The sequence below is a fragment of the Hoplias malabaricus genome, chromosome Y (assembly GCF_029633855.1).
Source record: "Hoplias malabaricus isolate fHopMal1 chromosome Y, fHopMal1.hap1, whole genome shotgun sequence".
NCBI classification, from domain to species: domain Eukaryota; kingdom Metazoa; phylum Chordata; class Actinopteri; order Characiformes; family Erythrinidae; genus Hoplias; species Hoplias malabaricus.
Genome location: NC_089820.1, coordinates 67,066,409 through 67,094,235, shown reverse-complemented (window position 1 = coordinate 67,094,235; position 27,827 = coordinate 67,066,409). Strand labels below are relative to the sequence as shown.

The following is a 27,827-nucleotide window of genomic DNA, read 5'->3' as shown; positions in this document are numbered from 1 at the left end:
ACGTTTACTGCTCTTTCTTAAAGGGAACACAGTCTGGGGGTCAAAATATCACAAGGATCAAACACCACAGCGAGGTCTAAATGATAAGCCGCACACATTTCACCCCGGAGCAAGCAGCAGAGCCAAGTGAGGCACAAGCAAGCTCTTGTTTGAGCTGTGTCTGCTTGGTTTGCTTCCTTCTCTGCTCTCGTATTTGTAGTTTTGGGCTATTAGAGATCTGTCTTGGTGCTCTCACATAAATGCAGGTCCAGCCCTGTGATTGGAGAGACTCGGATAAGGGGGCGGGGCAATTCTAAAGTCTCTTCGCTAGGGTTAGCCCATGTTTTTTTGACTGGGCTAGGTGGTCTTGTTTCACAGTGTGTGGGTTGGTGGGCTCCAGACCCCCATGTTAAGGTTCGCATGCACTGAACATTTTTCTTTTCCACCCCATATTATTCCTCCTTTAACAGGTAATGTTACAGATGGACAACCAATATGCACTTATTACAGGCCAAATTTCTTTTCTTTTTAATTTTATTTCCCAAGATACAAAGACATTTGCCAATGAACTTGGCAACGACTAAAATAAACAAGTGTCAATAGATAAAATCCACTTGTAGTGAGATTCTTTGTTTAGCTGATTGAAACAGTTGGTGATTCAGAGGCTGATTTCTCAGTCTCTTCCAAATTATTTTGGTTGTGAAACTAATGTCTTCAGTCTTTTGGGCAGCCCCTGAAAGCCTGAGAAAAGGGAGCACTCGCTCAGCTGTATCTACCGACACACCATGTGAAAAAGAAACCCAGCGAATATGCTGGGGACTCCAGTACAAACACAGATTTGGTGGCATTTGATTCCCTGCTGTATGCAGACTTTTATTATTATAGTTTAAGATACATTCCACCATGGCAGTACATGGCACCAGATGAGATGAACTAAAAGTGGATTATTCAGCGACACATTTTAATTTTCTTCATTCAGACCAGCTGTTTTCAATCTTTGGATTTCACACAAGAACACTTCAACTTTAAAAAGACTTCGGTCTCAAAATGCATCGGCTTTCATAGAAATCACGCCCTGTAAAATGGGTAGAAATTTTTAAAACGGTGTGCGTCCTTCTGAATTTTTTCGATGTACAATTTTGGGGCCAAAACTGCTGGGAAAAGAAGAACCTGAACAAAGTGCTGGATGCATTTTTAGAACAAACACAGATTGACCCAGCCAATGTATATATGTATACATATATAGATATATTTCAAAAAGAACAAACCCTGCAAATGTATATAATTTAATAAAAATATAGCACTCTTCTTTCTCTTACTCACGCATATCAGAAAGCACACATACACCTTTACCTCCTTCATCCTCGCGTTCACAAACCACACCACACCACACCCCCAGTGCCATTTGTCAACCTCAGAAACAGGCTCCTGATCCTGAACACAACAAATGGTCCTTTCGATTGTTTTCCTTGGTAAAACACTGTTTAGTCTAGATGTGCCCTATGGGACAGTGCGGTTTGCACCAGCCAAGTTCCGCTGAAAGGTCCTTCAAACCCTTATAAAAACAGCTAAGAGAACCCACCTTTTTTAGTTCAAGAGCAAGCACTTTGAACACTGGCCAGCTTGTAAAGAAGTGCTAGCTCAGCCTGAGTAAGGTGCATGGGTTAGAGGTCCAGTTCCTGTTTAATAGATTTCCCCTGAGTGCTATGTAGCCTCATCGTTTGTGATGAGGGGCATTTTGGCTTCAACGTCCGTCACAGGCTGCATCTCCAGCGTCTGACCGTCAGCTCTGGCCCGATGCCCACCAACGCTGGACCCACGAAGTCCTCGCCAAAATCCTCTCAAGTTCACATGGGCCAGAGTCACCTCCATGGTGTAGTACAGGGACCAGAAGAGTGCAAAACAGCCCAGTAGCAGCAAAGACTGGAACATGATGCAGAGAACAGAGGTTTATATTTGTATTCACATTTAGAAAAGCTGGTAGATGCCCTTAGTTTTTTTTAGTTTCCTTGGAAAACGTATCCTTGTGCTTCTCCAAATAGGCCAGGGTCTAGATATTAAACAGGCCTAAACAATGAGAGTGCTTCCTTGGCTTTATCTACCTAGGTAGTCCATTTCTACAGGGTGTTATAACATTTAAAAACCATATATGCACGATTTTAGGTCACTTTCTGTTGAGCAAATGTTATGCCCTTCATTTGACCAACTTTTAAAGTAATCTGGCATTGTAAACAACCAACAGTTTGATGTGTTCCAGATGTGTACCGTTTGCCTGCTTTTCTGCACCAAGAAACAAATTCCAAAAGCTAAAAAAGTAGGAAAATATCTCAAGGCAAAGACAAATAATCATAAAAAAAAGCAACAGCAGAAACTGACGGACAGAAACAGTTCATTAGCCTAGTTTTACACATGAAGTAAATCTAAACCCTGAAGACCACATTATAAAAAAGGCAATTTAAGCCTGCCTGAGGGAAAGGGCTATTTCCCCTGTCACCAATTCCTATGGTACTTATTTCCAACTCAAATAAAATGTCTGGATGCACCAAACTCATGGAGTCAAACGGAAAAGAGAGAAAGAAAAAAACAAACAAAGTCCTGGTTAAACTCCAAGAAACACAGAGAAAGTTACCTTGAGGCTATTGGAGGTAAATGGGCTCACAATCTCAGAAGGAATGTCTAAGCCAGGGGGGCAGGGCAGTGAGAAATTGCTATGAAGATATTGCCCATTCATCGCCTCCTCCACCAGCCTGTCAATCAAAATAAAGGCAAGCAGAGTTTAGTCAGTGAGCTAAAAAAGAGGTCAAAGAAACTCCAAACACACATTCCTTCAATTAATGAGTCTCGGTGCAAAGAAAACAGATCTATTGGAGTGTTTCTTTCACTGTTGACTGGGGCAAGGCTGGGCTGCTTATGAAAAATAAATTACATATGAGAAAGTTACATATAGGCGGCACGGTGGCGCAGCAGGTTAGTGTCGCAGTCGCACTGCTCCAGGGGCCTGGAGGTTGTAGGTTCGAGTCCCGCTCCGGGTGACTGTCTGTGAGGAGTTGGTGTGTTCTCCCTGTGTCTGTGTGGGTTTCCTCCGGGTGACTGTCTGTGAGGAGCTGGTGTGTTCTCCCTGTGTCTGCGTGGGTTTCCTCCGGGTGACTGTCTGTGAGGAGTGTGGTGTGTTCTCCCTGTGTCCGCGTGGAGTCCAAAAACACACGTTGGTAGGTGGACTGGCGACTAAAAAGTGTCCGTAGGTGTGAGTGAATGTGTGTGTGTTGCCCTGTGAAGGACTGGCGCCCCCTCCAGGGTGTATTCCCGCCTTGCGCCCAATGATTCCAGGTAGGCTCTGGACCCACCGCGACCCTGAACTGGATAAGGGTTACAGATAATGAATGAAAAGTTACATATAGCAACTGTAATTTGCTAAAATTAATGGCGAAGCAGAGCCATATTACTGTTGCCCCACAGTGTACACGTCATGATCCATCCATTCATTCGTTGTCTCTCAGATACCCACAATGAGCCTTTATTTACCTGTAGCCTTTGTACATGTAGATTAGTTAGATTAGTGAAAATATGTGATTTAATTGTCAGTTTCATAAAGAACACTGAGGTTCTTGTGAATAAACAGAAATAAACAACGACAGGGAGGATTGGTAATAATGTGGTATCCAAAAAAAGCAGTGCTACGTGAAAGTACTGCACAGTATAATAATTAGGATGGTATTGTTCATTAATTTATTCATTCATCCACCCATGATAAACGCTTCATCCTTATCAGGGTCCTGGTGGTTCCAAAGCCTAATCAAAGTCATTGTTCGCAAGGCAGGAACACACCCTGGACCCTGACAATTTGCATATCACCGACTAACAGCCAAGAATGTTGATATTTCTTCCTATAAGAAGGACACAATATGATTAGAATTCATTAACAGTTGATGTATTGAACATGCCTAGTTCACTCTGCTTAGTGCTTCAAGACCCACCTCTGTCTGTTCAACACCTCCTGGAAAGATAAAGATGAACCGTACAGAGTGAGCTTCCAGTACTTCAGAGTTCCCTGAGCAAGGGGAACATCTCCTGGGACAGAAACCGAAAGCAATTCTCATAAAGTACAAGAAGAAATGTGATACTGTAAAACATTAGATGAAGAAGAAGAAAGAAAGAAAGAAAAAAAAGCTCACTGTGGTCAGTGATTTGAAGGATGTACTGGCCCTCGGCTCGCTCTCCCCAGCACCGCACAGTGGAGAAAGTCCAGTCGGTGAAGCCAGTGATATCGCTGTTCAAAACAATAGAAAACACCTTGTTTAGCGTTAAATGTGAACCCCCAAAAGCAAATGTAGAGAGAGAGAGAGAGAGAGAGAGAGAGAGAGAGGGGGAGAGAGACAGAGAGAGAGAGAGACAGAAACAGGGAGAGAGACAGAGAGAGAGGGAGAGAGAGAGAGAGAGAGAGAGAGAGAGAGAGAGACAGAAAGAGGGAGAGAGACAGAGAGAGAGAGGGAGAGAGGGAGAGAGAGAGAGAGAGAGAGAGAGAGAGAGAGAAAGAGGGAGAGAGAGAGGGAGAGAGAGAGAGAGAGAGAGAGAAAGAGGGAGAGAGAGAGAGAGAGAAAGAGAGAGAGAGAGAGAGAGAGAGAGAAAGAGGGAGAGAGACAGAGAGAGACAGAAAGAGGGAGAGAGACAGAGAGAGAGAGGGAGAGAGAGACAGAGAGACAGAAAGAGGGAAAGAGACAGAGAGAGAGAGGGAGAGAGAGACAGAGAGAGAGAGGGAGAGAGAGAGAGAGAGACAGAGAGACAGAAAGAGGGAAAGAGACAGAGAGAGAGAGAGAGATATCCTGCACTCACACGTCCAGGACCCTCCTGGCTCCGATAAGTGAGGTCATTCCACTCGGGCAGAGCAGCACGATCTCCACATTGCCACGTCGAGGGTGGGTTATTGTCACAGTAACAGATACATGTTCTAAGGTCTGCATACCTGACTGCTGAAGGTCTGCAGCAGTGACTGTGAGAGAGGGAGAGAGAAAAAAAGAGTTGCACTAGGTATTAGGTTTTGTCAGACATCTCCAGGACCAACAGAAAAAAATGGGTGTGGGGGGAAAGTGAAGGAACAGAGCTTTCTCCTCCCTTCACATCAGCAGCTGCCCTTGAGCCAAGCAGCTAACACAGGACTGCTCCCAGGGCACTGAGTTGTCTGCCTGCTGCTGTATGTGTGTGTGTGTGTCTGTGTGTGCCACAGAATGTGATGACAACACATTAATTAATAGTCAAATGCAGACAGGAATTAACAGCATTCCATTAACATAATAATAATAGATCTATATTAAAGTTCTTTATTAAAGAAAGTGGTCCTATATAGGACCCCATATAGGAGCCTGCCCGGAATCACTGGGAACACACTCTGGAGGGGGCACCGGTCCTTCGCAAGCCGACACACACTCGCACGTTCACTCACACCTACGGACACTTTTGAGTAGCCAATCCACCTACGAATTCGAGTGTTTAGTCATGACAGAGTAAATCTGAAATACACAACTGAAAGTCTCTGCAACAATCAGGAGCTTCAGGAAACAGGCAGCAACCCACATACAAACCAGACTCAGATTTGCTACAGCTCTCTGTTTGTTTCTTTGGTTCACCAACTGGTTAATACCCTGTAACCTTTATTTTTGCACAACATCAGTCAAGTCCATTAACGTCAGAGCAGCACTTTCACCAAGAGTTAGACTCATTTTTCAATTCGTAGTTTTCTTTGTGGATGGCTTGGATGGCTGCTCCAACATAAACTTTGAAATAGCTTTGGGAAAGAAACGTTGCCAAGTTGATCTGGACAAAGCTGTTCCTGAAGCAGGAGAAGGGTTATGGGAAATGAAGAGCAGACAAGAGTTGTACAATATGGATGAAATTCCATTGTAGGATTGTGAAATGGATTGGGGTTCTGTATAAAGTCCTTCATTCATCGAATGCTCAGCCTTCCATGTTGTGTGCATTACACAGACCATTCATTCATTATCTGTAACCCTTATCCAGTTCAGGGTCGCGGTGGGTCCAGAGCCTACCTGGAATCATTGGGCACAAGGCGGGAATACACCCTGGAGGGGGCGCCAGTCCTTCACAGGGCAACACACACTCACACATTCACTCACACCTACGGTCACTTTTGAGTCACCAGTCCACCTACCAACATTTTTGGACTGTGGGAGGAAACCGGAGCACCCGGAGGAAACCCACGCAGACACAGAGAGAACACGCCACACTCCTCACAGACAGTCACCCGGAGGAAACCCACGCAGACACAGAGAGAACACGCCACACTCCTCACAGACAGTCACCCGGAGGAAACCCACACAGACACAGGGAGAACACACCACACTCCTCACAGACAGTCACCCGGAGGAAACCCACGCAGACACAGAGAGAACACACCACACTCCTCACAGACAGTCACCCGGAGGAAACCCACGCAGACACAGAGAGAACACACCACACTCCTCACAGACAGTCACCCGGAGGAAACCCACACAGACACAGAGAGAACACACCACACTCCTCACAGACAGTCACCCGGAGGAAACCCACGCAGACACAGGGAGAACACACCACACTCCTCACAGACAGTCACCCGGAGTGGGAATCAAACCCACAACCTCCAGGTCCCTGGAGCTGTGTGACTGCGACACTACATGCTGCGCCACCGTGCCGCCCTTATTACACAGACCAATCCCTCCATAACGATTTCAGGGGAAGCCAATGACCCTGTCTTTGATTCAAGATTTCAAATTTTGATGTACAATGCAGTGTTGTAAAATAATTTACTGATAAAATACTCTACAGTGATATTGATAAAATCCAGAGGTTCTATGTAATACAGAACCCCAAATATAGCCCCTTTAATTGGGTTCTACATTGTCTAAAAACCACCAGCTTTGCATGCATTTTAAAATAGATTATACACCAAGGGCCAAGAGTTTGGAAAACTACCATAAAGTGTCTCAGGCATCAGACAAAAGCATTCGTACCATTTGTAGAATTCTGTGTTGGAGCTTTTTAGGCACAAACCCTTTAGACTTCGTACCTCTCAACACACCTCTCAACATAATGGACCCTTCGAAGTCAATAAGTTTTTCTAGAACTGAGCAATTCACAGCAAACTCCCCAAACATACTCCTTTTCATTGTGAAACTGAAAGAATAAAGAACACACACTGCATTGATTCCCTCCTGGTTAAAGGCTCTGATGACACATACCCATAGGCCGGTGTGGACACACACACACACACACACACACACACACACACACAGGAGAGAGAGGGAGCGGGAGAGTGAAAGGCTACTGCAAGGGAAAACAAAGCCGCTTGCCTCTCATCTGCTTTCTGAATTCCTGTAGCGGTGTCCAGCTCACTGTAATTCCCTGGCATTTCCTCAAACACTGTTTGCTAATGTGCTCCCACACGCCATAACCATATAGGGGAATAGTCTTCCCTAAGGAGAGAGAACGACTAGGACATGCATATTGTCTTATATACTTCATCATAACTATTTCCTTGTTAAAAACTGAAGATTTTATGGTAACAGCCAGTACATAAAAAAATAAATAATAATAATAAATAAATAAATCAAAGAATAGTCTATAAACCTTTCATCAAATGGTATTCATAAGTTTAAAAAGTATATGTATCTCTACCTATTTATCTTCCCGGACATACATTTATGAAGTTTGTTTAGATTTATTCATCAAATACATAATTAATATTTTCTTGACTAATTTCATGAGGAACGAAACATACCGTATTTGTTAATGTTTGAGGAACATGAGGAAACCCACACAGACACAGGGAGAACACACCACACTCCTCACAGACAGTCACCCGGAGGAAACCCACGCAGACACAGGGAGAACACACCACACTCCTCACAGACAGTCACCCGGAGGAAACCCACGCAGACACAGAGAGAACACGCCACACTCCTCACAGTCACCCGGAGGAAACCCACGCAGACACAGTGAGAACACACCACACTCCTCACAGACAGTCACCCGGAGGAAACCCACGCAGACACAGGGAGAACACACCACACTCCTCACAGACAGTCACCCGGAGGAAACCCACGCAGACACAGGGAGAACACACCACACTCTTCACAGACAGTCACCCGGATCGGGAATTGAACCCACAACCTCCAGCCCCCTGGAGCTGTGTGACTGCGACACCTACCTGCTGCGCCACCGGGCCGCCCAATAATAATAATAATAATAATAAATGTTGAGGTTACATAATGATGGTAAATACTACATAGTTTCATATTAAATACTAATACACACCATACTACTCCCCTGAAGAAACTGAATAAACAAAGTGTTTGTTAATGACATGTCGTTTAACTCCTGCACCATTCTGCCAACCTAATAACCCAGTGTACCCTGTAGTCAGGCAAAACAAAAACTACAGAGCACATACCAAACTGAGCGTAAACAAGTGAAGAGTTTCTGATAAATTCAGAAATCCCTGAAGAGTATTATGTTGCAGTTAACTGCATACTGCAAATCCCCAGTGGCTGAGTTCAGTGTACCAAGCTCTCTAACACACACACACACACACACACACACACACACACACACACACACACGTAAACATGTCAGCTGCTGAGAGAAAGGGATGTTAAATGTCTTTGGCAGCATTTCAATTTTTATCTCCAAAATATTAACAGTCCTGACATTTCAGGCGTTTTGTTAATTTTACCCGCTGTTGTTTATCTTTTCTGCCTCATCTACAACAACATGACTCTCTGTAGGAAAACAGCCTCACCCTGGCATTCCTTCAGATGGAATTAACAACCTCCACCTTAAATATTATATAACCTGTCATACGTGGCCTAATGGAGCATGTAATATAGAATTTACAGCAGTGTGGAGAGTCCTGTAACAAACCCATCCTGGAATAGCACTCACTCCCACTGTATGATGTCATGTTTCTAGCTGTATTTCTTTCCCACTGGAAACTTGCAGAGTTCTGATTACAGCTCATTATAAAGCCTAGTTGATTTAAGAGAAATATTGAATTAGTGTTGAAACACAGTTTTAAATACTAGATAAGGCAAAGAAATAGTGTAATATCAATAAAATAATACTTCTAGTAGAAAAATAAGACATCTGATTGGACATTAACCAACAAAATCTATGGGTGCTTATCAAAAACTACAGTTCCTTAAGGCAACATCAGTCAACCCTAATATCCAGGTTATTACAGCTGAGCAATAGACATTCATTACATAGTGATCTGCCCTGTAACCGCTCCTTAAATTTAAAACTCAGACTTTTCAACATTGTTGTCCCTAGTAGGAAACGCACCCATGTTCATGACTGCAATCCTCTCAAATTCAATCACACAATCAAGGTTGTAGCATACCACAGCGCATACCGTCATTTTTCTGTCAGCATAAATTCCTGCCCTCCCACTTCCCTACTTCATCACTCCTTTCTACATCCCAGTCCCAATGGGCATTCATGTCCCTGAAATCTAGTTTTATTTTTTATTTTCTTGGAGGTAAGCTTACATTGCTAGTTGTGGTTCACAAAACAGGTCTCTGGTCCTCCAAAAAATAAATAAATAAATAAATAATGTCTGACTATCCGACGATAAGCAGCACAGTGGGGCAGCAGGTAGGTGTCGCAGTCACACAGCTCCAGGGGCCTGGAGGTTGTGGGTTCGATTCCCGCTCCGGGTGACTGTCTGTGAGGAGTGTGGTGTGTTCTCTCCGTGTCTGTGTGGGTTTCCTCCGGGTGACTGTCTGTGAGGAGTGTGGTGTGTTCTCCCTGTGTCTGCGTGGGTTTCCTCGGGGTGACTGTCTGTAAGGAGTGTGGTGTGTTCTCCATGTGTCTGCGTGGGTTTCCTCCGGGTGACTGTCTGTGAGGAGTGTGGTGTGTTCTCCCTGTGTCTGCGTGGGTTTCCTCGGGGTGACTGTCTGTGAGGAGTGTGGTGTGTTCTCCCTGTGTCTGTTTCCTCCGGGTGACTGTCTGTGAGGAGTGTGGTGTGTTCTCTTTGTGTCTGTGTGGGTTTCCTCCGGGTGACTGTCTGTGAGGAGTGTGGTGTATTCTCTTTGTGTCTGTGTGGGTTTCCTCCAGGTGACTGTCTGCGAGGTGTGTGGTGTGTTCTCTCTGTGTCTGCGTGGGTTTCCTCCGGGTGACTGTCTGTGAGGAGTGTGGTGTGTACTCCTTTGTGTCTGCGTGGGTTTCCTCCGGGTGCTCCGGTTTCCTCCCACAGTCCAAAAACACACGTTGGTAGGTTGATTGGCGACTCAAAAGTGTCCGTAGGTGTGAGTGTGTGAGTGAATGTGTGTGTGTGTCTGTGTTGCCCTGTGAAGGACTGGTGCCCCCTCCAGGGTGTAGTCCCACCCTGTGCCCAATGATTCCAGGTAAGCTCTGGACCCAACGCGACCCTGAACTGGATAAGGGTTACAGATAATGAATGAATGAATATCCGACGATGCTATTTTCATCATGACTGTATGAACTAATGACATACAATTATAATTACAAAAGAATGGTTTGTTTACTACAACCTATCCTGACTTCCTGACTTGCACCCTGATGATGTTTACGTCACATTAATCTTCCCAGACAGAGCGTAAAGCATCCACGGCTTCCCCAACCACTTTTCATCTGAATTCTTTTATCACAACGAATGACTGTAATGAAATAATTTGTCCCCAACCTCCTGATGTCTAAACATCTCTGACTCTCTAGCCCCTTATAACTAGCCAACAGGGGATGGGCTTTTCTCCCGAGCCCTTGCCTCTCCTGGTGTTTCCCCCTTGCCATTTCAGTTTGGTGCCCATCATTTAGGGCCTCTCATTTTCTCTCGTAGTGCCATATCACTCGATAACTGTTGTAATGATACTTGGAAATGCAGTTTCCTAAGGAAAGATACTTCCTTTTAGTACAGGGAGGCGCTTTTGATTGTGCTCTCCACACACACAGCACTGGCAGAACCCCAAGGAGAGGACAATTCACAGTCTCATTTAGAAGGGGGTCAGGAGGATGAAGTGTGTGGAACAACAGAATGTAGACAGAGGGAGAACTAAGGAGAAGTATAAGTAGACTGTCAGTCCTCATTTGATTGTGGTGCCGTTTCGTGATAACCCCACTTTTCCGACAAGAAGGAAATGAACAAATGGAGAGTAAAAGATAGAGAGGAAAAGGGAGGGAAGACATGTCTTGGTTTCTCTGTGCATTTAGTGACACAGACATTGAAAAACATTGCCTAATATGGGCAGATTGCTGATCGCCAGTTGGCAATGTCCTACCAAACTGTCTCTCCTTTTCTCTCTCTCCCTCTCTCACTCTTTTAATCTCAAACAAACACTTGCACTGCAAACAACCTCGTCAGTAACAAGTAGCAAACTATGGCTGACAGCAACAAAATAAAATCTAACTTTTAGCTAAAGGTCACAATAGCCTATACTTGCCAAATATTAAAGGGCCCATATCGATTGCATTAAAAAAAAAAAAAAAAACGCTGTATCAACATGTTATTTACACATTCTGTTCAGTGCTCAGTCCATTCATTCATTTATTCATTCATTATACAGTTCAGGGTCGCGGTGGGTCCACAGCCTACCTGGAATCATTGGGCGCAAGGCAGGAATACACCCTGGAGGGGGCGCCAGTCCTTCACAGGGCAACACAGACTCACACATTCACTCACACACTCACACCTACGGACACTTTTGAGTCGCCAATCCACCTACCAACGTGTGTTTTTGGACTGTGGGAGGAAACCGGAGCACCCGGAGGAAACCCACGCAGACACAGAGAGAACACATCATACTCCTCACAGACAGTCACCCGGAGGAAACCCACGCAGACACAGAGAGAACACACCACACTCCTCACAGACAGTCACCCAGAGGAAACCCACGCAGATACAGAGAGAACACACCACACTCCTCACAGACAGTCACCCGGAGGAAACCCATACGAACACAGGGAGAACACACCACACTCCTCACAGACAGTCACCCAGAGGAAACCCACACAGACACAGGGAGAACACACCACACTCCTCACAGACAGTCACCCGGAGGAAACCCACGCAGACACAGGGAGAACACGCCACACTCCTCACAGACAGTCACCCAGAGGAAACCCACGCAGACACAGAGAGAACACACCACACTCCTCACAGAGAGTCACCCGGAGGAAACCCACGCAGATACAGAGAGAACACACCACACTCCTCACAGACAGTCACCCGGAGGAAACCCATACGAACACAGGGAGAACACACCAAACTCCTCACAGACAGTCACCCAGAGGAAACCCACACAGACACAGGGAGAACACACCACACTCCTCACAGACAGTCACCCAGAGGAAACCCACGCAGACACAGGGAGAACACGCCACACACCTCACAGACAGTCACCCGGAGGAAACCCACGCAGACACAGGGAGAACACGCCACACTCCTCACAGACAGTCACCCGGAGCGGGAATTGAACCCACAACCTCCAGGCCTGTGGAGCTGTGTGACTGCGACACCTACCTGCTGCGCCACCATTTTTAATTAATTATATTTATGTCACAAACGTATACACATCTGTGTGTCTTCCATTTCAGTCTATATCCTTTTAAAACTGCTCATTCACACTGAAGTTATAAAGGTGTGTTTTAGCCCAAAGAAGCCGTCAATTAAAAAGGACCTCATTTATGTTCATCATTATAAAGACACAGTAACTAAAACAGCCTGCTTCACTCAAGGAAAAAGAGGCTGTAAAACAGTAATTTAAAAAACCAATTACAGCTGTTTTGGTGTAAATAAACCCACACAATTTTCATAAGAGAACCACAGGGCAAAAAAAAGGAAAACAACAAAAACATATGTTATGTTGTCATTTGAAAGAAATGGAGGTAGTAATGACCAAGTCCAAGCATTGTGGACGTTTAGCATCTACGCAGCGGTATGGCCTTGTGGGCAAAGCTGCTAAACTGACCCTAACAGAGCAATACAGACTTGGATGGTGTACAAATCCATTTCTTTTGTCTACTTTTCAAATAAAGAATGTGGTTATGGACATATTTTGGTCATTATGACCATTCTGCTTCAACCCCAAACACGACCGTATGTTCCTGGCCAAAGACGGAGTGAACTTTCACAGTATTTTCTGCTTATGACTAAAGGCACAAACTGATAAATGGAGAGTAGGCGATAGAGAGATAGACAAGAAAGACACAGTGTTCCAGTTACTGAGGAGTAAAACATTTTGTTTTAGTCGTTTATGGTTTTATGGCTTTCATTTAGTACTAAACGCTTGCGTGGCTGATGTCACCATATGTTAGACAGCTATGGTGAGCAGCTTGATGAAGAAAAGCAAGAAATATAGAAGGCTTTTGTCCAAATTAAAAGAAAATTGTCCAAGAAAAGCATTAAAGGAGCAATCTTCTCCATTGATCAAAGCCTAAAAGCACTAAACCTATTTCAACATGGCAGTCCCCATGTGGGAGACCCACTCTAAGTAGCATAGGCTGTTGCATGCAGGGACCACAAAGCATGGGATTAGTTTATTTATGGCAGATTCGCACTGGAATCACCTGGAATGCTACTGGAGTTTTAAGACTGTCACTACTGTTCTGGGAACAGCCCACCAACCAAAAACACCCATCGTCTAGTCCTTTAAAACCGATAATGGATGAGATGTCTTCTGAAGACTTCCTTTATTATAATGGCTATTACAGACCATATAATGGCAGTACATTAATGTGTATGACACATGTTAATAGCACGTCTGTAGGCTGCTATTGTGCACAACACATTCCTATATCTGCCAGAAATTTCCCCTTCTCTGATCCTTTAGTTCATCTTGTTGAATTGAGTGTGGTGCATCGCTCAACGCCTGAGGTTCACCATGTACTGAATGACAATGATTTGTGCTGTTATGTTACATCACTAAACGCCCCCTCCTGCTTCTCGATTCTTCAGAAAAACACTCAAAACAGTAGCAGGAACTTCTGAAAATGGTCTAGAGCCCATTATCTATAGACTAACATGGCCTATTCAGACAGGGCTAAAACCTTTGAGATTCTCCGGTAATAAATGCATTACCCCATTTCCATTGGCAAAACTAAAAGGGCTTAAAACTGGGGAAAACAAATTCCCTTTATATTGATTGATATTTTCAATGTACAGGGGTTGGACAATGAAAGTGAAACCCCTGTCATTGTAGTGTGGGAGGTTCCATGGCTAAATTGGAGCAGCCTGGTGGACAATCTTCATTAATTGCACATTGCACCAGTAAGACCATGTGCATCCAATGGTTCAAACATTGTGTCCTGAAGGCGGTGCCGTGTATCAGGACGACAACGCACCAATACACACAGCAAGACTGGTGAGAGACTGGTTTGATGAACATGAAAGTGAAGTTGAACATCTCCCATGGCCTGCACAGTCACCAGATCTAAATATTATTGAGACACTTTGGGGTGTTTTGGAGGAGCGAGTCAGGAAACGTTTTCCTCCACCAGCATCACATAGTGACCTGGCCACTATCCTGCAAGAAGAATGGCTTCAAATCCCTCTGACCACTGTGCAGGACTTGTGTATGTCATTCCCAAGACGAACTGACGCTGTATCGGCCGCAAAAGGAGGCCCTACACCGCACTAATAAATTACTGTGGTCTAAAACCAGGTGTTTCACTTTCATTGTCCAACCCCTGGATATTTTAATGTATTAATATCTTAAATATATGTTTCACAGACACACACAGCACTTACCATTCCAGGTGAGGGTGAGTTTATTAGGATATGCTGGGATTGTTTCCTCTTCTTTTAACTGCGGACTCTGGTAGGACACCAGAAACGGCACAGACTCCCAAACCTGTCCCACGCAGAAAAAAACATCACTTCTACACAGGGCTGAATGGTTTGGGAACAGTCTCTAACTGTGATGATTCCAAAAAACACTGGATGTCATTATGTCTATAAACTAAGCTCCAAACATGTTCATTATTTCAGGCTTGAGACGCTACGTTGGGTCATGGTTCTGTGGCATGGTTCAGTTCCTGAACTTTGCGTTTGTAGGCAAACAATTCCTCACTTAAACCTTTGTGGAAGGTGATGACTTTAGCAGCTGGAGCGTTATGAACACTGCACTTGTTCTGGTCAAAACTTTGATATAAAAATGATCATATCCTATTGAATATATCTCCAAATGTGAGTGCGCAGGGGTGAGAACATGCTGTACCTTGGCAGCATTGACCAGTCTCCAGGCGTTAAGCAGGCCAAAGCCATGTTTGTGGCTGTGGTGGAATCCAGCTCCATTGATCCCCCAATCAGCATCTTGGTCATACTTAAAACACAGGTACAAACACACATTAATATAAAGTCAGACACGTGCAGTAAATATTTTATTTATGTGTCACGATGTAAGTTATGCTATTATATGTTTGTACGTGGCGGCACTGTGGCGCAGCAGGTTAGTGTCGCAGTCACACAGCTCCAGGGACCTGGAGGTTGTGGGTTCAATTCCCGCTCCGGGTGACTGTCTGTGAGGAGTGTGGTGTGTTCTCCCTGTGTCTGCGTGGGTTTCCTCCGGGTGATTGTCTGTGAGGAGTGTGGTGTGTTCTCTCTGTGTCTGCGTGGGTTTCCTCCAGGTGCTCCGGTTTCCTCCCACAGTCCAAAAACACACGTTGGTAGGTTGATTGGCGACTCAAGTGACCGTAGGTATGTGTGTGTGAGTGTGTGCGTTGCCCTGTGAAGGACTGGCTGGTCTGGACCCACTGTGACCCTGAATTGGATAAGCGGTTACAGATAATGGATGGATGCTTATACGTGTCACAAATGCTTTTTTTGCTCAATTTCCAGCACAGAATCAGAATTCACACGTCAGTCTCCAGACATTTTTTATTCCTTTCCAACAAACACACTTTAATATTTTACATGTTTAAGTCTTTACGTTTGTGTGAGGCAAAGAGGAAGCCATACCCATGTAGCAGTGTAAGTGATGATGTGCTGAACGTCACGCCAGCTTAGACAGGGCCGGACCTGCAACATCAATGCTATCATACCCGCTGCCAACGGGGCTGCAGCTGATGTCCCTGTGTGTCCATCGGTACAACCGGTGCCCTGCTGCAGCGACCAGTCAGACGTCACCTACAAACCAGACACGCAAAATCAATAATGGTTTCTATACCACCCCACAAAAACAATCTTGTAAAGTCACCTACATTTTATTAGACCCTTTCTTACATTTTTTGTTCTTAAAGAAAAAGCCTAAGGGTATGTATTGATATATAAAAAAAGCAGCAACAAATCAACAACCGAGGAAATAAAGCTATGATGAATTTAACACCACTCAGAGGTTCACAGTAGCATATACAGAGTGAAGCCACTCAGGGGGTTATGCTAACAAACAAAAGGAGCCTGGCACATAAAGTATGCCTAAACAACAGCCCAGAGGTAGAGGATCTGTGTTTGTAAGTGTGAGCCAAAATGTGGAGTGAGATCATCAAGAAGCTTGTAGATTTCTTTTAGCTGAACACACGCACAAACAGAGCACAGCAAGAGTGTGAGAGCATAACTTTAAAACTTCCAGCTATTTCTGCCTCAGCAGCTGCTAATGTGGCAGCTCCATGAGCAGACTACACCTATGGACGCACAGAAACAAAACCTCTTGAACCTCCAGAGGCACTGAAACCTCGTATTGCCTGTGATGCTATTGACAAACCATTGGTGGAAGCTCTGTCCAATTATACGCATTGCTGCGGTGAAAGTGCATTACCTCAAACATTTACAGTGGTTATAAAGTGATGCTGGCACACGGTTACACTGCATTTCTGTTTGAGGTGCATATTTAGCTTTAAATTAGAGGACCTAACAGCTCATGAGGGATTTCAACAGTGGTATTATGAATTGTAGTCACGATTTGTGATTTACAAAACAAAATATGGGTCTAGGGCTGATTTAAAATAAATAAATAAATAAATAATTACGCTCAACTGTTCTGACCGACCATTACCTGCAGTTTAATGTCTTATCGGCTTGTGGGGTCCAAAAAGCTGACAGTTAACTGCACTGTGTGTAATTTGCTAGGTGCTTTAGATTGTTTGAAAGAACCGTCCAAATTACAATAATAAATCCTATGTCTCCATTCTGGAAATGTAGCTTTAGTCTGGTTAATGTTAACAATACTGTATAAGGTTTCCTTTGGTGTAACTTTATAAGAGGAAAACAAAAGCAGGCCAAAGCAGCTGCATTGCTTTAGTAAGACATTCTGCAGGTTTATGGAAGCGGCACTCTGAATCTATGGGATTATTTACTTTATTATAGCAAACTATCCTGAGATACTGTGATATATTGGAAGAGCACTGTGCTGATAAATCTTCAAACTTTGCAACGCTCCAGTTTCTGAATGCTGCGTTCCAGTCTCATCCCTTGGATCACAAAAGAAGTGGGAACTCTCTCAAATCAGGAATTAAACTCGGATCTAAATCTACCAACTGTCCAGAGTATTTTATGTTCGTTTCTCCCTCGCTGTGGGTCTTCCACTGACTGCCAATTCTCTGGCAGATACATCAGGATTTAATCAGCCACCCAGCAGCATGTTGACATATCGCCCAGATCCAAAGGTTTTGTGTCTGCTGTTCATCAGATATTTAAAAAAGAACAAATGCTCATTCTCATGTCGCACTCAATGCCTTACCGGAAAACTCCATCCTAATCTCTATTTGTGACATCTGTAGCAAATGGTGAATGCTATGGACAACTATTTCGATGTGTTTCTCTGTATTAAGTAAAAGAACAGATGAGCCGATAACTCCAAACACAACCAGGACAGAAAAACAATGGGCAAATATTTACACATACTTCCACTGGTTTTAATAAAAAAAATATCAAGCAAATATTTCTAGGGCGGCACGGTGGAGCAGCAGGTTAGTGTCGCAGTCACACAGCTCCAGGGGCCTGGAGGTTGTGGGTATGATTCCCGCTCCGGGTGACTGTCTGTGAGGAGTGTGGTGTGTTCTCCCTGTGTCTGTGTGGGTTTCCTCCGGGTGACTGTCTGTGAGGAGTGTGGTGTGTTCTCCCTGTGTCTGTGTGGGTTTCCTCCGGGTGACTGTCTGTGAGGAGTGTGGCGTGTTCTCCCTGTGTCTGCGTGGGTTTCCTCCGGGTGACTGTCTGTGAGGAGTGTGGCGTGTTCTCTCTGTGTCTGCGTGGGTTTCCTCTGGGTGACTGTCTGTGAGGAGTGTGGCGTGTTCTCTCTGTGTCTGCGTGGGTTTCCTCCGGGTGACTGTCTGTGAGGAGTGTGGCGTGTTCTCTCTGTGTCTGCGTGGGTTTCCTCCGGGTGACTGTCTGTGAGGAGTGTGGCGTGTTCTCTCTGTGTCTGCGTGGGTTTCCTCCGGGTGACTGTCTGTGAGGAGTGTGGCGTGTTCTCCCTGTGTCTGCGTGGGTTTCCTCCGGGTGCTCCGGTTTCCTCCCACAGTCCAAAAACACATGTTGGTAGGTGGTATGGAGACTCAAAAGGTGTCCGTAGGTCTGAGTGTGTGAGTGAATGTGTGTATGTGTTGCCCTGTGAAGGACTGGTGCCCCCTCCAGGGTGTATTCCTGCCTTGCGCCCAATGATTCCAGGTAGGCTGTGGACCACCTGCGTCCGTGAACTGGATAAGCACTTACAGATAATGAATGAAAAAATATTTCTCATTAAATGCTTATGTGGTACAAACTTTTTGATTGTGTAGTAAACCAACAACAGGTAGTATTTTTACCTTAAAATCACAGCTTACAGCTTAGAAATCACTTCTGTTATTGCTACTCTGGGCCCCTTCCCCCTCCCTCTTCATTTCAGGACAGTAATGTAACTGCAGGGGGAGGCCAGGAGCAAAAATACCAAAATCTTACCTATGCTCCTTTCCCAGATGCATGATAATTCAGAAACGTTCAGGAGTGTATGCGACCACCACATTCATCCCAGACCTTACCCACCAAAGTAAGAGACTCAGTGCCCATGCGTCATCTCTCACTGCGAGAGCGTGTCTGACACAGGAAATCTCCTGCTGTTCGCTGCATGTGTGAACGACGACTCCAGGACACCTCTGGACCTGACAGTCAGTAGTTTCTCTAGAAATTCTCAGGAGTTCATGTGTGAAAAAGGCCCTAGTGTTCTTTTGATTCTCATATTTTGTCTATTTCCATTTCTCTATAAGGTCTGAGGTGAGAGCGCTGCTTTAATTTTATTCTTTTATCCAAATACACAACCTTTAAGGATGGAAGGGGATGGTTTGGTGGTCTACCAGGTTTACAGTCCTGTTCTCTCACTATTTTTAAATGATTTCTTCATGCAAGTGCATTGTCTACGTTTTAATCTAATCTCTTCAAGGATATACGTTTTGGACATAACGGCAGCTTTGGCTGGAAACGAAGTAAATGAAGTGTCAACAGTACGATAAACAGACAAACCTGCAAGAAGTGCTAAGAGGCAAAGTCCTGAAGGACTGAGTGTGCTTTCTGAAAGAGAGACAAATGCAGGCAAGCAGCCTAATATAAATCTCATTATTGAAGATTAGTAGAAGGCAGAAACTATCCCTTGAAGGCCATTTTTTAGTCTGGCTGAGGTTTTGGACAGTTGCAGTGGCTCGAACACATTTGAGGTTGCCGTATTGGAGCTGCCAAACCATGTCACCAAGGACACGAGCACAAACAATGCCAAACAGAGCCTTACATTACAAGCAGGCTTTTTTTCTAATGTTCTGCCCGCAGCTATTTGCCTGGCCGTGTGTGTGTGGCAATAATGATCTAAACGACCTCTCTTGAAACATATACACTTTTCCAGACTAGCAGAAACACATGATCTATCAGTACTACCTTAAGCCACACTATACAGTCTACAGCATGAGCGCTCATGGACCCCGTGTGTAAATATTGGCCCTGTCATAGAAACTCATACCACGTGTCAGAACTCTAATGGTGTATGTTAGACATGTCCCTGCTCGGATAACATCAGGGGAGGCCCAGTACAGTACTTTTCACTGCCACTGTGTTGCTGGTACGGATGAAAAGAAATGCTCTAGAGACCACGCTGATTTCCTGTCTGCCTTCCAGCAGAACCGCACACATTCCCAGGTAAAGATTTACAAAACCTTGCCCATGGATTTAACTATGGTTAAAGTCTGTTGCAATGATGATATAATCGACTGGTCGCAATTTTTTTGAGTTAATCGCAATTATTAAAGACGACCGGCATTATTTTCCACAATTATTAGCTTCCACGGTGGCGTGTTTACATCACAACAAACAGAACTGGAATTTAGGATTAAGCAGATCTGTGTGAATCTACATCAGCTGGGTTTAACAGAACATTTACTGTACGTTAAAATGGGAAACATTCCTAGAGCTATCACAGCTTTAGAGGGCAGTAGTCAGTGCTACCGGTAATTTTTCAATGACACTGACAGTGATGACATTCTAAACAAGTTGTAATTACTCACAATACTGCGTAATTGCCTTCCTCCGCTGCTGAAAGTGACAGCCAGCATAGAAGCACACTCTTCTGCATAGAATGGTTTCCTCCCGTTCTCATCAACCGCTCCTAAAACACAGGTAACACTTACGCTACTGTACCGGTATCTCCACTAATGGTGAACGCTTCCTAGTCCAGCCGAATGAAGGGTATGAAGTGAGGAGGGATGAGTTTATCATACCGATAGTGACGGTGTAGATGGAGTTGGCGTAGCCATCGTAGTTACAGTTGTCTTTATTCTGTCCTCCATTGCCGCTAGCAACCACAAAAATGCTCCCGAAGCCTTTCCTGCCTGCGATAACTCCATGCTGTAGAGCTGCCTGTGAAAAGAAAGTAGAAATATAATCATTAAAACGAGAGAGAGACTTCTGGAAATAGCCAAGCAGACAGAGAAGGCCAGAGCTGAACAAATTACACAGTCAGGTCTGCTTCTAATTAGAGCAAAAAATGTGGATTAAGGGTTGTTTTAAAACCAATAAACATTTTAATTCTTTGAACTTCAGCTTAATTTCTTCAAACACACAAAACAGAGCAGCGCAAAACATAGTAGAGTGTATTAGAGTTATTCAAGGTTGTCAAAAACGTATCAAATATCAATGGATACGTTTCTTTCACCATGATATTTAAGAGGAGTTTCCTGATCCATAGAATGTTCTAAAAGAGTAAAGATTAAGAAGTGGAGGAGAGTCCTGGCAGCGATTTCCCTTTTCTTTGGCTGAAGGATAAGTTTTGTTTTAATACAAATAACTTTTGATTAAAACTCAATTCTTAACACTAGCATGAAACTGATCTAACCTTTATAGTGAATAAAGTTAATCTGTTGGCTAATAAATACAATCCAGCCAGCAAACTTTCCTACAATTTTGAGCAAAATTTTAATTAAAACATTGTTCCCAAGGTGGGAATACACCCTGGAGGGGCCGCCAGTCCTTCACAGGGCAACACACACACACAAATTAACTCACACCTACGGACACTTTTGAGTCGCCAGTTTTTGGACTGTGGGAGGAAACCGGAGCACCCGGAGGAAACCCCCGCGGACACAGGGAGAACACACCACACTCCTCACAGACAGTCACCCGGAGGAAACCCACGCAGACACAGGGAGAACACACCACACTCCTCACAGACAGTCACCCGGAGGAAACCCACGCAGACACAGGGAGAACACACCACACTCCTCACAGACAGTCACCCGGAGGAAACCCACGCAGACACAGGGAGAACACACCACACTCCTCACAGACAGTCACCCGGAGGAAACCCACGCAGACACAGGGAGAACACACCACACTCCTCACAGACAGTCACCCGCAGGAAACCCACGCAGACACAGGGAGAACACACCACACTCCTCACAGACAGTCACCCGAAGGAAACCCACGCAGACACAGGGAGAACACACACTCCACACAGACAGTCACCCGAAGGAAACCCACGCAGACACAGGGAGAACACACACTCCACACAGACAGTCACCCGGAGGAAACCCACGCAGACACAGGGAGAACACACTCTCCTCACAGACAGTCACCTGGAGGAAACCCACGCAGACACAGGGAGAACACACCACACTCCTCACAGACAGTCACCCGAAGGAAACCCACGCAGACACAGGGAGAACACACACTCCACACAGACAGTCACCCGGAGGAAACCCACACAGACACAGGGAGAACACACTCTCCTCACAGACAGTCACCTGGAGGAAACCCACGCAGACACAGGGAGAACACACCACACTCCTCACAGACAGTCACCCGGAGGAAACCCTCGCAGACACAGAGAGAACACACCACACTCCTCACAGACAGTCACCTGGAGCGGGAATTGAACCCACAACCTCCAGGTCCATGTAGCTGTGTGACTGCGACACTAACCTGCTGCACCACTGTGCCGCCCTACAGCAAAGACAAGTAACTCTTAATCTTCAAAGTGCAAAATCTCTCTCTAGAGACTACTGCATGACTTCTGCAGGCATGTTTACAACAGATGTGTAGTAATGGTGGATATTTTCTTTTCATTTTGACTCTAGCTTCCCTTTAAAGTGTGAAAAAGTCCAGCTTCATAAAACTCTTCTGGCAAGTGGCTACCAAGTCCAAGCTAAAAGTTAATCAAAGATTCACAACCTTACAATTAATTCCCAAACATCCAGCACTTTACAAATCATCCTATGAATAAACCTAAATGCTTTTAGCTCTGGATTATTTATATATGTGTAAACACGCAACACCTATTGGGATTCAGTTTATTGGGCCACTGAGAGAGACTGAAATAACTGCTACTGAACTTTCCAAAGTGCATGCCAGGCCTATGAAGCTACGAAGGGACGCAAGAGGACAATACAAGCAGAGCTGAGTACTATCAAATGGAAACGCTAACGTACAAACCTTTAACATCGGTACAAACTTAAACACTGACGATTTCAACATCCTAATCTTTTATTAAGGGGGGTGGGGTGGGGGGTGGATGTCTTATGGAGTGAGTTATGCTCCAATCAAACGGTCCTGGAAGATTCCTTTCAAGTGTAGAGATATTTTAGTGTTTAGTGATCACATGGTTTCATGTTTATTCTGGTGGAAAACGGATGTGGCGAATCAGAACCGAAACAATGTGTTTAAACAAAGAGGTGAAAATATGGGTGAAATCAGATTTGGCTTCACTCCTAAACAATCTCTTATTAACTCTCTGATTAACCCTCAATATTCCAGTCACACCGATGTGCCAGTGGACTCCACGTTAACGTGTGATATAACATCAAACAATATTTGCAAACATTGTTTCCCCAAAACTTATCCAGGCACATTGAATCACACAGTGCCCAGCCACTGTTTAAAAGACATCTGCTACTTTTTCACTGAGTAAATGAGTGGATAGCAATCTGAGTGCTTCTCACCAGCATGAGATTCCTGAGTGACAGAAATAAAAAAAATTCTCAGACATTAAGCTAAGCCAATATCAACAAAACAGAAGAAGAAGAAAAAAATATCTGACTTCAGTGGCATGCTCGCTTGGAAACCATGTTTATTTGACGCTTAGCAAAATATTGATGACCTAACCTATCAACACAGACCATAGTGTGTACGGTTTGTGATGAATTACTATTACAACATTTAATATACCACATCATACTGTATAAAATTAGACAAAATGATCTGACCTACTTAGACGTTCAGGTTTAAGCAAAGCACCTAAAAACATCTTATTAAAAATACTCTACGTTATTTGGTAATCAACGGATACAGCTCTATGTCTTTGTATGTAGCTGTCATTTGAATATATTATGATCACAGAGAGAGGGAAGCGAGAGGGAATGGGGGAAAAAAAAAATACAGACCACATCAAACAGAATCCACAACTATTTTGAAATTAAACGACCCTCAAATAAAGAAATAAACCATATCATATTTTGATTTTGGTTAATGACATTTTTTCACTCCCCGTTCAGAGTTTGAGACAGAGCAGAAGAGTTATTTGAAGCTCACTAAGGCTAAAAGTTGACGTAAGAGTACACAAACACGTAAATCTTTACACCACTGCCCTCTGCAGGAGGAAAATACAAGTCAAACCTGTTACGACTTCCGACGTATACTCAAAGAACTTTTCACGTATTATATTGCTGCCTACACAAAGAAAGTAAAATGTCAGAAGCTTTATCACTGACCTTGCCCAGGGGGTGTGGTCCATCAACAGTCCGTCCATCATCATCTGGACCCCAACTACAACAGATATCCAGCTTTAATGTACTCAAACTCATACTTTGTGTTACCATGGCACAATGAGCCTATACACTGTCCTTGTGGTTGTACCACTGTGGTGGTCCCCTTATGGAAACATATTTTGTGCCTTTAATTAGGGAACATTCATTCATTCATTCATTCATTCATTCATTATCTGTAACCCTTATCCAGTTCAGGGTCGCGGTGGGTTCAGAGCCTACCTGGAATCACTGGGCACAAGGCGGGAATACACCCTGGAGGGGGCGCCAGTCCTTCACAGGGCAACACACACACACACACACATTCACTCACACCTATGGACACTTTTGAGTCGCCATTCCACCTACCAACGTGTGTTTTTGGACTGTGGGAGGAAACCGGAGCACCCGGAGGAAACCCACTTAATTTGTTATTGCTACAGTGGAACACGCTGCCCTATAATATGGTTTCATTAGAAAACCTTGGAGGCCTAACTAATCTGTAATCTGAGAATGAATGATAAACACCAAAAATGTGAACACATCATCACTAGTTAAGAATAGTGAAGAGTCAGTAACTGCTGTATTGAGAAAACACCCAAAGGTTACCTGCAGCTGTAAACATCATTGACCTGGTAATGTTTATTAAAAGCCACTGCCTCCATGCTGTCAGTGAGGGGCCCATCCAGAACTCTGATACCTGAAGAGAAATACAATGAGCCTTGCCTTATGTTTACTTTAATACAGGCTTTACCACTACGTACTTTATTGTTATTTGCATATTGTCTTTATACAATAATGAGTAATGTGCTGCTCCTGTGTAAACTGAGAAACACCTTGAGAAAGTCTAACTGAGGCTGCACAAGCTAACACTCTCAATCCTTTAGGTTCACACACCTGCCACTCTGCTACCGTATGCTACTCCCACGGCACAGAAGCTGTTGTTGGACACGGCGGCGATTTCTCCCGCACAGCGGGTTCCATGGTGATTATCGCTGCGGGCATCTGGGTGGGGCATGGGGTCTGGATCATTTGAGTTCAAGTCGTAACTGCCCTCGGGACACTGGGACAGGAGTTTGACAAGCAAAGATCTTGTTATTTTGCATGCAATGAGGGGACAATATATGCTGCTAATGTGATACTGGTCCTTGGAGATATGACGACCAATCCCATTTCTTTATGTACTATGTGTTAGCATCTTGACCACTGACAGGTTAATTATAACAGTTAAAAAATAAGACAGTTTAGTCTTTGACCATGAATGTGATTTTAAATCTTATCACAATACTAGCAGTTTGTCCTTATTTTTTAACCTTTAGCTAAATAGGAAACCTGAGAAATATCTTGATACACTCACATAGTTGGGCTGAATATCTGCCAGTGTGTGCTGCACTCCATCATCCACTACAACCACAGTGACGCCCACTCCTGTGATGTTCCTCTCCCACACCCCTGTGACGTTGATGTCCATTCCACGTTTCACATCATTGTGCTGTGAAGAATTAGCAGGTAAAAAGGGGACGAAACAGGTATTAACATGTCATTAAGCTAAAAATAATGTAACTGAGATCAACAACAAATGAGCTGCCACTTTTGTACTTATTGTGAGACTAGAAGACAGAACGTCTCTTACTGACTCACCAAATGCCACTGGCTTGGGTATTTTGGATCATTGAAAGTCATGCTTCTTTTGGACCTGCTGAGAATGTTCTCCTGTGAGAACCAGAGCACCCGAGGGTGAGCGGCCAAAGCCCTGTCTGCTGCCCAGCGGTTCTGCTCCTCTTTCCCCTCCTGGCAGAGCAGGTAATGTCCCTCCAGCTGGCCGATCTGCCCGTGGTTCTTGAGCCCCGCTTCCAAGGCCACACTCTTGGCGACAGAGTCCAGAGAGTCTCCCTGCGGGTCAGCGTCTCGGCTCAGCTGCACTGCCCAGGACCGGCCTGGCTCGCAGGCCGGCGAGGAAGGGATAGAGCCGTGGGAAAAGGGAGAGTGCAGTGAGGGCAAGGTCAGGAAAAACAGGACAACGAAGGGAGGGAAGGGGGGTGATGCCATAGCAACCGGGTGGGACCCTCAACACAGATGCACCACATTAGACCTACGGCCTGAAAAAAGATAAAAATAAAAAAAGACAAAGGAGCAGAGATTTTTAATTTCAATTCAATACATAGCAACTTGCAGGTAAATTCGAACACACCTACTCGAGTGAAACAATGTTTGTAGATAAATGTGGTAACTGGTTGTTTCCTGTACTCTGGAGTCCACTGAAAGATACAACTTGTTTTAGGGCATGTTAATATTACTTCAAGTGTGAACCCACATACGGATCCTTGGGGATTTAATCAGACGTGTTAAAATAAAAGCTAGTAGACTACAAACCGGGCAGTGCTGTAGACCTATGGCATTGCAGTCTTACAACTAGAGTTTAGGCCATTTAGTCAATTTAAGAGAAAGAAACAAGGACAATTGGACGCTGGTCTACAAAATATATGAGGGGCAGAAGTGTAAGGGAGAGAGAGGGAATTTAAACTACATTTTCAGACTACCTTTTTTTGAAATTTAATAAGACATCCACAAATACCTCAATGTTTACAACTTCTTGTAAAACCTGTTAGACAGATTTTTTGCATTCTCTCAGAGTAAACAATAGGCCTAATATGCAGTCAGCAGACTCTTTACCTGTTCAGCATTGTGAATTGTATCTAATACTTGTTTCTTTTTGTTAAATAACGTGACACAAAACATGACAAAATGGTGTCATTCTGTGCGGAATAAAAATAATATTTTTTCCTATTTTTTCTTTGAAAACTGAGGTTAAGCTCACACTGTTTAGTTGCTTTTACAAAAGGAATGATTCTTGTCGTATAAGGGGTCTAAATCCTTTTGCTGTATATAAATATAGCATAAAATGTAGTGTAAAAACTGAAAATCAACATCATGATGTAGCTATCAGTGTGTTTTTAGACCTTTGAACTTACCATTACCAAGCATCTTAAACCATGGTGTAACGTCAGTGATTTCACCTTTTTGGACGTCTATATAATAAAGACTTAAATAATACAAATGTCTGTCTGACTTACGTGGTAGTAAAAAAAACACGTAAACATCCAGCACTCAGAAACACTACAGGAAATGGGAGCAGTATTTACATTTAAACATTATAGATACAACACTCACCTAAGGCAACTTTACGTTAACTGTAAATTTATTACATAATTTCACCGAAAATATAAAGCTGGGCAATATTGTTATTTATGGAATACAGCATAAATCTAGCTAAATCTATATCGCTAACGTTAGCTTCCTATTCGCCTGCCTTATATTCGAATTATCCATTCCACCTTAAATAGTGCAGTAGTTAACTTCAGAATGCCTCAAGTGCTAGACTGCAACTACTGCACCATTTAAGGTGGAACGGATAATTAGAAAAACAACAAACTGAGGATTGCTCATTGTATATACATAGATTTCTAACACAAACTTAAACATGTTAGACTTCAGTATCGTTTATAAGAACATTTCAATTTTAAATATATGTTACCTTAGCGTAAACTTTACGTATAGTAGCATTAATCGGGGCATTTTCTCTGCACTCGACCACGGAGTCTCGACATGATACTACCTTGTTTTTACTGTAACATCCGGAGTAAAGATCCCTTAAAGGGCCA

At 44.0% G+C, this 27,827-nt stretch overlaps 1 protein-coding gene across 2 annotated transcripts; it reads right to left on the bottom strand.

Annotated features, from left to right (window-relative positions):
- Positions 1–129: 129 nt before the first annotated feature.
- On the bottom strand, positions 130–27,827 carry LOC136678097 (proprotein convertase subtilisin/kexin type 7-like). 2 transcript variants are annotated; one of them, XM_066655937.1, is made up of 16 exons: positions 27,701–27,827; positions 25,807–26,264; positions 25,523–25,657; positions 25,063–25,228; positions 24,775–24,865; positions 24,133–24,187; positions 20,650–20,788; positions 20,437–20,537; positions 15,941–16,108; positions 15,201–15,305; positions 14,732–14,834; positions 4,810–4,966; positions 4,152–4,246; positions 3,954–4,053; positions 2,609–2,726; positions 130–1,902 (listed from the first exon to the last, which is right to left on the bottom strand). In XM_066655937.1, exons 2-16 carry the CDS (start codon positions 26,212–26,214, stop codon positions 1,684–1,686), a joined length of 2,160 nt encoding a protein of 719 aa, XP_066512034.1. In that variant the 5' UTR covers positions 26,215–26,264; positions 27,701–27,827; the 3' UTR covers positions 130–1,683. The 2 variants fall into 2 exon arrangements, with proteins under 2 accessions (XP_066512034.1, XP_066512035.1); XM_066655938.1 differs by having other exon boundaries at positions 3,954–4,047.

Excerpts from the sequence above, each read along its gene's own strand:
- LOC136678097 (XM_066655937.1), bottom strand. The coding sequence starts at position 26,214 with ATGGCATCACCCCCCTTCCCTCCCTTCGTTGTCCTGTTTTTCCTGACC. Across the intron at positions 25,658-25,806 it reads ACCCAAGCCAGTGGCATTTG|CACAATGATGTGAAACGTGG; the intron begins GTGAGTCAGTAA and ends AATTCTTCACAG. Across the intron at positions 24,188-24,774 it reads AATGATGTTTACAGCTGCAG|TTGGGGTCCAGATGATGATG; the intron begins GTAACCTTTGGG and ends TATCTGTTGTAG.